At 41.9% G+C, this 11,798-nt stretch overlaps 1 protein-coding gene across 1 annotated transcript; it reads left to right on the plus strand.

Moving 5' to 3' along the window:
• The first annotated feature begins 4,229 nt into the window (after positions 1–4,229).
• Positions 4,230–7,998, plus strand: LOC117487461. Its single transcript, XM_034136084.1, has 2 exons — positions 4,230–7,665; positions 7,893–7,998. The coding sequence occupies exon 1, from the start codon at positions 4,230–4,232 to the stop codon at positions 7,413–7,415; it is 3,186 nt and encodes a 1,061-aa protein (XP_033991975.1). The 3' UTR covers positions 7,416–7,665; positions 7,893–7,998.
• The last annotated feature ends 3,800 nt before the right edge of the window (positions 7,999–11,798 follow it).

Genomic DNA, 11,798 nt, shown 5'->3' on the forward strand with positions numbered 1-11,798 from the left:
TCCCTCCACATAGAGTCATACGCCTTTTCAATGTCAAAGTACACTATTGCCCTTATCTCTTTCCTTTTCAGTGTTTTTTCCACATCATTACTCACTCTTACTAACGCATCTATTGTGGACCGCCCTTTACGAAATCCGCTCTGAAAACTACTCAGCAGGAGAGCGAAGGCTTCCTGGATTGCCTCATTTAATGACAGGCCCTGGCTGCTGATAGGCCGGCTGAGGGTGAGGGGATCCAATCAGCATCAAGTGATCAGCTGATTACCTGCAGTGAGAAAAAGGGGGAGAAGAGAAAAGAGCAGGAGGAGGGAAACACAACACAACCAGCAAAGCCCGCCTGGCACGTACCAGAGTTCATCAGCTGTTAGAGGTGGAGCAATTTCTACTGGGTATCTCAACCTATAATTATACATCATTGTTTAGTCATATTTTCTTTTAGCTAATAATCTGAATTTGTAACTACAGTAGTACCTACTTTTGTCAAATAATTGTAGTGAAGTAAAAAGTACAATACTGGTTTCTAAATTGTAGTGGAGTTGAAGTATAAAGTAGCATATCATGGAAATTCAAGTAAAGTACCACAATATTGCACAATACTTGAGTTTGGGAATTATGGCAGTTTAAAAAAAAATATGAAGGCAAATTTCAAGATTTCCTACCCTCTAGCTGTGACATCACGTACTCTAGTTAATGTTAAAATCTGAAGAAAGCCTCTTTACCAAGGTCTGAACAATGTTTAATATCTCTAGAAGTAAGAATCAGATTTAAAAGTTGTGTTACACGAATAATGTCAGAAAGATGTGTAACATTTTAAAGTTGGAATGAGGTTTCTGAGTGAAAGTATGAAGGAACAGTTAGCAGTTGAAGTCGCATGAAGATTGTTCAAGTCTGAAGATTTTCTCCATTGACTTCAATGGTTACAAATTTGATGAATTATGGGATGTATCTCTGGAATTATGAAAGTTATGAATAATCCAAATGATAGTCATCGATTCCCGACCGAGCTGAACGTTTTGATATTTGAACGGAGTTTCTGCGATGTTGAATGCAGGAGGAGAAGAGGTGCAAAATTCCGGCGGAATAATAATAATTTTGTCCGTAGAATAACATATAGTTGGAATGCTGTATCAGCATTCCCACTAAATGATTATACTGGGCCAGAATCAGACTAACAGCGGAGCCACAATGAGGAGTAAATGCTGCTTTGATTTACTAAACCTTTAGAGGACTTGGAGAATAAGAAGGTAACAAACAACTAAACTGAACTCATATCCAAAGTGACGGACAGCCAGAGACGCTTCACTTTCACATTAAAGAACAAAGACTTCACTTTTGTCTTCCTGTTATCCTCAAGTTTACTTTACACCTTTGATCCTTGGGGGTCATTTTGACTAACGAACAAACTAGTGGCAGAGGAATAATTATATATTAAAAGACAGCAGCATCATAAGAGGGCAACCATGTGACAGAGTGTGTCACTTTGCTGAAGGATAGTTGGGACCAGCTATCCAGGCCAGACTCTAAAGACTTTTCAAGGTGTAAAAATGCTGCTGCTGGAGTACTGACTGGAAGTAGTGCTGATATCATGTCTACCATCCTCTTAAAATACTCTGTCCAACAATATCAGTCTCAGGAAGAAAGGTTTTTTAACGCTTATTAAAAGAAAAACATGCATTCTTGTACTCAGGAGGGGACATTGACAGAGGATTACTGGAAAAGTACACAGTAAGTACTTCATAGTACTTGTGGGGGTAGTTTCACTAGTACTGAGTCCAACAGGATCAATCTCACGAAGAACTAATGGCAACAAAAAATAATTCCCTCATCAAACTTAGCAGAAGTGGCTTGATTTTGTTCTCAGCAGGATACTTTGACAGAGTATTTCTCAATGAATACACAGTAAAAGTACTTCAATGTATTGTTAGTAGTAGGCTAACTAATACAAAGTCAAATAGTATCAATTTCATTAAGAACTAATGGTAACATTTTATTTTTATCACTCATCAAAGACAGCAAAAAACATGCATTATGTACTATGGAGGGGACTCTGACAGAGGATTAGTCACAAAGTACACAGTAAAAGTACTTAATTTAATTTCTGGTAGCAGTCAAACTAGTACCGAGTCCAACAGTGTCAGTTTTATTAAGAACTTGTGGTCAAAAATATTTGTATCACTCATTGAATATAGCAGGGGAAAAAATGAAGAGCAGCTGATTTGAAAAAACAAACTCGAGAGAACGGCTGAGTTGACCGCAGTGCAGAATCGCTGTATAGTTTAAATCTCCTAACAATGTTGCAGCCTGTCCTACAAAAAACGACCATATAGGCAGATTGTTCAAGCCCTTATTACGACCCAGAGACACGTTTTAAAGTGTATGTTGTTTCTTACACGACCACTAGAGGTGCTCTAGTGGTCGTGTAAGAAACAACATGCTTGATTTTAAACGCTCCAGAGGGACGTTTATTCACGACGACTAATCACAGGGTTTGTGAAGCAAAGCACATGGTGTAGTCCCAAACGATAGCTGAGGATTCTGGGTAGTGTAGTGTCTTCTGCCATCCTAAACTCCGAAAAAATATTTGTTTCTCCGAATCGAAGGGGAAAAATACAAAAGCATTGAACACAATTTAAACCAATCAATGTTGTGTAATTAACAAGGATAATCTGGTGTTTTTGAGTTGATGAGTAGTGCAGATATCACTGTAAAATCAATCGACAGTAAAGAGAATACTTACTTCCGGGTGTAAAATCCTCCGTTATCCAATGGGAATGGACGCTCACATTGCCTTTAAATGCCGCCGACATGGACCGATGCGGTGCTTCCCTGAGCGTCAAATACCGCCGCCGATGGGAATACATTGCAATCAGTTGAAAGCTCTTTGCGTCCGTTTATGAAGCTGAAGGAGCCTCGGCGCGTCACAACTGGACGCCATAGGACCCTGACCAAGCTCCTGGACGTTCAGGGAGTGAGACTGTGTTGTAATATACCCACATGACAGCTAAGGTCAGAAGAGCTTTATTTAACAGCTGGTCTTATGTCTGTGACCCCTCCTGTTGTTCATTGATAAGCCTGAAACATGCACTTGTCAAGATTCAGAGGCACATTTTGCAAATATGGCAGTAGCCATCGATCATCTTAAGATAAGATAAGATAAGATATACTTTATTGATCCCAAGTTGGGAAATGTTTTTGTTACAGCAGCATGTACTACTTTGTTCTACTCCACTACAATTCAGAGGTTAACCTGGTATTTTTACTCCACTACATTTGTTCTGTCCTTGATGTGTGTTTTTGGTGTATATCTCTCGTATATGTGTTTTCTTGGCTGTGTTTTGGCACCACCTTGTGGTGGTTGTTTGACACTGCTGCTTTCTAGTGGTTTATTCGATTCCTGTTGCTCCACGTGTAGCTTGGGTTGTTTCATGAACGGACGTCTGGTCTCCATGGGCTGTGCTTCGTATTTCCCGCTGGTTCACGCATCGTCTGTGAGTGTTATTGTCCGACAGACTGTGGCTTCATGGGAATATGTTGTATGTAAAATGTTTATGTTTGTAGAAATGCAGTGAGTATTCTTTGCGGCTAAGCTACTAGCAGCTAGGCTGATTAGCTTCTCAGTTTGTGCACCGTAGCTCATTGTGTGAAGTATTCTGTCTATTTAGCTCATCAGTCGGGCAGTCAATAATAAACTGTTATGTCTGTATTGTCTTTACAGTTTCACCAAGTAAAGAGACTTCAGTAAAACTGACAACTGTGCTGGAGTTTTCTTTCAAACGGTTTAACTGGATGGATAGCTAGCTCAGTGCTAGTGAGACCCTTACAGTGAAAAGACGGCATTACAGCCAGCTCCGGGGACGGAGACAGGCTTCCTACGGAGCGACACCAAGAGCTAAGTGGCTAACTCAGTGCATATGTACAGCCTTCACGCCAGCTTATCTCTTCATCCACGTTATTGAATTCACAACCCAACCATTATGGAAGAAAATGACAACATGGATAAAATAAGTGTAAACGCACACTCTGTGCACACACGTGCGTCACGCTCATCATCCAGCTCAAAGGCTAATTTAGCACTGGCTATGGCTATGGCAAGGGCTGAAGCAGCACAGGCTAGAACATCACACTCTAAGTGGGAAATTGAGCTAAAAGTCGAGCAAGCACGCATTCAAGCTACTCTTGATGCATTAAAGGAAGAAAAGGAGAAAGATGCTGCCATAGCTGAAGTAAAAATGTTGCAGGCTGGTTTACTAGAGCTTGATGTTGAAGAGGCCAGCAGAGGCTCTAATCCAGTGTCTCAACACTTTATGTACCAGCGCACCGCTGCTTATGTGAAAGACCAAACCAGCAGAATAGGTGGATCGCCTAGCAAAATTAGTGACATTGTTGCCCCCATAGGCCCACACCTAAATGAACCATCACAACATAGTAAAGGAGAGGATGTTAAGCCTACACAGTCCTACTCACTTAAAGGCCTTGCTCAAACACAAGCTGCTGTTTCTACCCAAACTACGCCTCACCACACATTAAAGGCTCCTCGACCTGGTACACCAGCACCGCCGTGGACTCTCAATAAGCAGTCTCCATTCTCTGCTTATCAGCCTAACCAAGGTACGCCCTATGAAGCCAGTTACCACAACCCTCAAACAACTAACGATCTGGCTAAATATCTTGCCCGCAGTAACTTAGTGACATCAGGCCTCACAACATTCGACGATCAACCAATGAATTATTGGGCTTGGAAAACGTCCTTCCTAAGTGCTATTGCTGGTCTGGATCTGTCTGTTGGAGAAGAACTCGACCTGCTCTGCAAATATCTGGGAAAAGAGTCATCAGATCAGGTGAGGAGAATCAAGGCCGTCAACATCAGACACCCTGACGCTGGACTAATGATGGCCTGGGAGAGGCTTGAGGAAATATACGGCTCACCTGAGGTTATTGAACAGGCTCTCTTTGACAAGCTGGAAAGCTTCACCATACTGACCAACAAAGACCCAAAACGACTCAGAGAGTTAGCAGACCTGCTGTTAGAGCTTGAGGCTGCTAAGAGAGATGGCTCCCTCCCAGGTCTGTCATATTTGGATACTTCCAGAGGGGTTAAGCCCATCATCGAAAAACTCCCATACAACATCCAAGAAAAGTGGATATCTTATGGTTCAAGATACAAACGTGATCATCATGTCAGTTTCCCACCTTTCTCTGTCTTTGCAGACTTTGTTCGTACAGAGGCAAAAGCTCGTAATGATCCCAGCTTCAACCTCTCCACGACAGTTCCTATGGAGAAAAAGAGTACGTGGGAGAAATTCACGAAGATGCCTGTATCTGTTCACAAGACACAAGTGTCGTCTGCTGACAGATATGAAAGCAGAGAGGATAAGAAGCTAACAGACCCAAACAACCATTGTCCTCTACATAAGAAACCACACCCTCTGAAGAAATGCAGAAGCTTTAGAGAAAAGAGTCTAGAGGAACGCAAACAGCTCTTAAAGGAACATTCCTTCTGCTTCCGGTGCTGCTCCTCTACTGGTCATCTCGCTAGAAACTGCACGGCTGAGGTGAGATGTATAGAATGTGGGAGCACGGGTCACGTGTCAGCACTACACCCAGGACCAGCAGTCTGGAAACCTAAGCCCTCTCCTCCCTCTTCAGAGCACGGCGGGGAGGAAGACAAAGAAGACCATCAGGTCACATCAAGGTGCACACAAGTGTGTGGTGAAGGTGTTAGCGCACGAGCATGCTCAAAAATATGCCTTGTAAGTGTGTATCCAGCTGGTCGCTCGGAAGAGGCCAAGAAAATGTATGCAATACTGGACGAGCAGAGTAATCATTCCTTGGCACGCTCTGAGTTCTTCAATGTTTTCAAAATCACAGGGCCTTCCTTCCCTTACACACTGAAAACATGCGCTGGACTAACTCAGACAACAGGGAGAAGAGCTAGTGGGTTCACAGTGGAATCAGCAGACAAAAAGTTAAGCTTTCCTTTGCCTACACTTTTAGAGTGCAACCAAGTTCCCAACAACCGCTCCGAAGTCCCTACGCCAAATGCAGCTCATCACCATGCTCACCTGAAGTGCATCGCCGACGAAATACCACCTCTCGATCCTAACGCTGACATACTCTTCTTGCTGGGCAGAGACATTCTCAGGGTCCACAAGGTTCGTGAGCAGATAAGTGGTCCAGACAACGCACCGTTCGCCCAAAGGCTGGACCTGGGATGGGTTGTCGTTGGTGACGTGTGTCTAGCAGGTGCTCACAAACCACTAGAGGTGAACAGTTACAAGACGTCTATCTTGGAGAATGGTCGTACTAGCCATCTGCAGCCATGCAACAACCAAATCAAGATAAGAGAAATCTTCAATCAAGCCCCTGACTACACACATCATCCAGCACTGACCTCTAAGTTCAGCACAGCAACACATGATGCAGACAGTCTGGGTCAAACCATCTTCACGCGAACTGCCAACGACCACAAACTAGCACCATCCGTAGAAGATATGAAGTTTCTTAAGATCATGGAAGCAGAGTTTCATCAAGACAGCTCGAAGAGCTGGGTGGGACCACTACCTTTCCGGTTACCAAGACAGAGGCTGCCTAACAATAGGAAACAAGCACAAGATCGTCTTGCCTCATTGAGACGCACGCTGGAAAAACGGCCACAGATGAAAGCCCACTTTCTAGAGTTCACAGCAAAACAAATACGGTCTGACTGCGGCACTAACTTCGTTGGCGCTTCTCGAGAGTTGCAAATGAAGACTACAGATCCCAGTGGCAACAACGTGGAGAAGTACCTGAGCACGCAGAACTGCACATGGGTGTTCAACCCGCCACATGCGTCCCACATGGGTGGGGCATGGGAACGGATGATTGGCATCGCTCGTCGCATTCTTGACTATCTGCTGCTTGAACAGAAGAAGTCTTCTTTGACGCATGAAGTTCTGCTTACGCTCATGGCTGAGGTGACAGCAGTCATCAATGCTAGACCTCTCATTCCAGTATCTTCAGATCCAGAGTCACCTCTCATCCTCACCCCAGCAATGCTCTTGACCCTCAAAACAGGCTCTACACCACCTCCTCCAGGTAACTTTGAAGAGGCAGACCTCTTTAAAGAGCAGTGGAAGCAAGTTCAGAGCCTGGCGGACACCTTTTGGAGTAGGTGGAGAAAAGAATATCTCAAGACTCGTCACAAGTGGCGGTCTAAGAGGTCAAACCTTCAAGAGGGGGACATTGTTCTCCTGAAAGACAATCAGGCTCAGAGAAACGAATGGCCTATGGCCACCATCACAAAGACATTCCCAGGAAGGGATGGACTGGTTCGTAAGATCGAGGTAGAGATCTCCAAGGACAAGACCAAAAGGATCTTTTCTCGTCCTGTTACAGAAGTGGTCCTGCTTCTGTCTCCAAAGACTGATTCTTGTTGATTGATCTGGGGTTTAAAAACCCCAGGCGGGGAGTGTTCTGTCCTTGATGTGTGTTTTTGGTGTATATCTGTCGTATATGTGTTTTCTTGGCTGTGTTTTGGCACCACCTTGTGGTGGTTGTTTGACACTGCTGCTTTCTAGTGGTTTATTCGATTCCTGTTGCTCCACGTGTAGCTTGGGTTGTTTCATGAACGGACGTCTGGTCTCCATGGGCTGTGCTTCGTATTTCCCGCTGGTTCACGCATCGTCTGTGAGTGTTATTGTCCGACAGACTGTGGCTTCATGGGAATATGTTGTATGTAAAATGTTTATGTTTGTAGAAATGCAGTGAGTATTCTTTGCGGCTAAGCTACTAGCAGCTAGGCTGATTAGCTTCTCAGTTTGTGCACCGTAGCTCATTGTGTGAAGTATTCTGTCTATTTAGCTCATCAGTCGGGCAGTCAATAATAAACTGTTATGTCTGTATTGTCTTTACAGTTTCACCAAGTAAAGAGACTTCAGTAAAACTGACAACTGTGCTGGAGTTTTCTTTCAAACGGTTTAACTGGATGGATAGCTAGCTCAGTGCTAGTGAGACCCTTACAACATTTATTAGTGCGAATGCTGTTTACAGCATTCCACTATAGTACTTCAAATCTTTATTAGTGTGAATGCTGTGCCACAGCATTCCACTATAGTACTTAAATTCTTTATTCTTCCCCTTAAAATTATTATTAGTGCGAATGCTGTTTACAGCATTCCACTATAGTTCTTCGAATCTTTATTAGTGCGAATGCTGTGCCACAGCATTCCACTATAGTACTTCAATTCTTTATTAGTGCGAATGCTGTGCCACAGCATTCCACTATAGTACTTCAATTCTTTATTAGTGCGAATGCTGTGCCACAGCATTCCACTATAGTACTTCAATTCTTTATTCTTCCCCTTATTTCACCAATACTTTGGCTCTCCATAACTTCAGCTTACTTTCAGCTACAGAAACCATTCAAATATCAAACTATTCAGCATGTTCAGGAATCAATGGGAAACCTTCAACTTTTTAAAAATATTTTATACTTTTTGAAATATTCAGCTTTTTAAACTCTTTTTTTAACATGGAAGTCAATGGGAGATGCCTTCAAATCCTCTTTTCCTACACCTTGCGCCAAATGCTACTCCTTCCACATACTTTCAGCTAGACACTTCATTCCAACTTTCAAATGATCACAACACCTTCAGCTATTCAAACTTGACTTTTATCTTTGATATCTTTTACGGTTTTTGACTTATCAACGTTTAAGTTTTGGTAAATGTACAGGCTGTTTTAGATTTTAGAGTGCGTGACATCATCACTTATGGCGCATTTCCACTACACGGCCTCGCTCGGCCTCGCTCGGTATGGCTAGGCCTCGTTAGGACTGGCTCACTTTATGGCGCATTTCCATTACAGTTTAGGAACTGGGGTAGTATCTATAGTAACGCAGTGTAGGCGGAGCCGTGACGTCATCTTCAATGAGAACCCCAGAAAAACAACACAGCCGTTAGCTGTTAGCACTCAGAGCTCACAGCTCCTCATATATGTTCAGTAACTAGACAAAAGTTAAACAAGTACAAACCACAGACTGCCTGTGTCATGGCGAATACAGTCGCTGCTTTATTTATGTCTGTATAGGCCGTTGTTGCGAGTGTGGACGGTCAGAGCATATACTGCGTTAGCTTAGCCAATCTCCATTTAGAAAACACGCATTTTAAAAGGTTTTTCGCCTGCCGTCTGTCTGCAGACTTGTCAAAGCATTGATTCATGGTTTTTACTAACCGGTATCAGTATGTTGTTACTTCGGCATCATTTTGAAACGTGTATTACAATTAAATCACGGTCAAATATGTCCATCTTGTTGTAGTTGTAGCCCCCTTGCCAGCGATTCTCTCTCTAGTTTAGCATACTCAGCCCGACTCTGTGAATTAGGACCCGCCGGCCGGTACTAGGCCAAGTGGAAACGCAACCAAAAACGGGCCGCTGACGTCACAGCCCTCTTAAACCGTGCTCCGCGCTGTAGTGGAAACGCGCCATTAGAGTGTAGAGGGTCTTAAAAATCTTCAGAAAAAATATTTTAAAACTGCTCTCAGAGCCAAAATATACAATCTATTCAAATAATTTCAAAAGATTTCAGGAGCATTATTAGTCTGGCCTGCTCAATTGCCTTCAACATATCAAACGGACACACCGTTCTGGCCCAATAGTGATCAGAGTGACAAAAATTCCACCTAGCTCCCAATAGACTCCCATGTTAAATTTGACCGGAACTTTCTTCAGAACAGAGAGAAGTACACTTTAGACAAACTGCTCCCATCTTCACATTTGACACACAAAACCCAAAAAAAAACATATATCAGTTCATTGGGGTTCCCTGATGCTCAAGGTCTGGTAATTTTTTTATAGGAGCCATAGTTTTTGAACAGGTGGCAAAATGGTTAGATATACTTCTCAATGCATTCTTATGGGACTCAGTGCTGCAGTTGGTTGTCATGGTGTTGCTGGGCAGATTGGAGCGACACACACACCTGAGTGACATCATCTAATCAGAACAGACACCATGGAAACCTTTGATCTCTGGACACACACACAGGTGTTATGATTGGGTGTTATGAGTAGGTGCTCAGGAACAGAAACAAACACTGACAGACTGGACTTTAACAGACTGTCTCAGCCTATTCTTTTCTGTCTGATGGAGACTTCATATTGACTTCAACAGGTTCCACATATTTTATATATTATTGGTGACGTATGGTTTTAGTCGAAAAGTTTGCAGTCAAAATATTCTGCTGCTTTCCCCAGCCTTTTTACTTTCTTTTCTCTTCTTAATACAAATTCATTCACTACTACTTACATCTGATATTTAACTCCTTCAGCCTATTTTCAGCTGCAGAAACCATTCAACTATTACATTATTCAGCTATTTCATTACATCAAGGCTATACATGTTTTTTTAAACCTTTTCTTTTAAATATTAAGCTTTTTCTGCATTTTTGTAGCTAAAAGCAGCTACCATTCAGCTAATAACATATTCAGCTTTTTCTGCATTTTCAGCTAAATTCAGCCACAAATGTTCACAGTTTACAGCATTCGCACGCATTTTCTGCAGGAAATGCATTTTCTAGTTATTATTATTATTTCAAACATACTTTGGCTCTCCATAACTTCAGCTTACTTTCAGCTACTGAAACCATTCAAATATCAAACTATTCAGCCTGTTCAGGAATCGATGGGAAACCTTCAACTTTTTAAAAATATTTTATACTTTTTGAAATATTCAGCTTTTTAAACTCTTTTTTTTAACATTGAAGTCAATGGGAGATGCCTTCAAATCCTCTTTTCCTACACTTTGCGCCAAATGCTACTCCTTCCACATACTTTCAGCTAGACACTTCATTCCAACTCAACTCATTCAAATGATCACAAGACCTTCAGCTATTCACACTTGATTTTTATTTTTGATATCTTTTACACTTTTTGAGATATTTAACTTTGTTTGGAGCTTGGTAGAGAGGCCTTTTTCAGATTTGAACATTAGTGTGGATGGAGCAGCTCGTTAAGTCTAGAGTGCTTTGATCTCAAAACAGAGTGCAGCAGTTCTTCAAATTCTCCCCCAAAAATGTTTTAAACTTGCCATAATTCCCAGAGTGCTTTGATCTCAAAACAGAGTGCAGGAGTGCTTGAAATTCTTCCCCAAAAATGTTTTAAACTTGCCATAATTCCCAAACCCTACACTCCTCAAACATAGGAAAACCTCTCCTAGGTTGGAAAATAAAAAAATATTAAGAAAAAATATTAAACAAAATGCCTCTTGAGGGCATGAAGAGACACAAAGTCCACCTAGCTCCCAATTAATTCCCATGTTAAATATTTCCGGAACTTTCTTCAGAACAGAGAGAAGTACACTTTAGACAAACTGCTCCCATCTCCACATTTTACACACAAAACCAAAAAAAACAGCATATATCAGTTAAAAAAAAAGTATATATATAATACATAAAGTATTATTTTTAAATGTTTTCCGATTTCATATCGCATAAACACCATATCCCAACGTGCATTGCGGCGTGATTTTAGCCTATCAAAAAATGTGTCTCTCAGAATCGAAAGAGAAAAACCTATGGGAAAAACACAAAAGCATTGTACACAATTTAAACCAATTAATGTCGTACAATTAACAAGGATACAATGATGTTTTTTAGTGGATGAGTACTGCAGATATCACTGTTAAATCATTTGATCATTGGTTTTATTATGAAAACGTCGAGACTAGGGATGCATACCGGTTCCCGGTATTACCGAAATACCGGTTACTGGTGGCTACGGTATACCGTACCGAAATCAGATCCGGTTTTCGATACTTTTTTTTT

Source organism: Trematomus bernacchii, unplaced genomic scaffold, assembly GCF_902827165.1.
Source record: "Trematomus bernacchii unplaced genomic scaffold, fTreBer1.1, whole genome shotgun sequence".
NCBI classification, from domain to species: domain Eukaryota; kingdom Metazoa; phylum Chordata; class Actinopteri; order Perciformes; family Nototheniidae; genus Trematomus; species Trematomus bernacchii.

Coding starts and splice junctions, on each gene's coding strand:
- LOC117487461 (XM_034136084.1), top strand. CDS start 4,230: ATGTTGCAGGCTGGTTTACTAGAGCTTGATGTTGAAGAGGCCAGCAGA.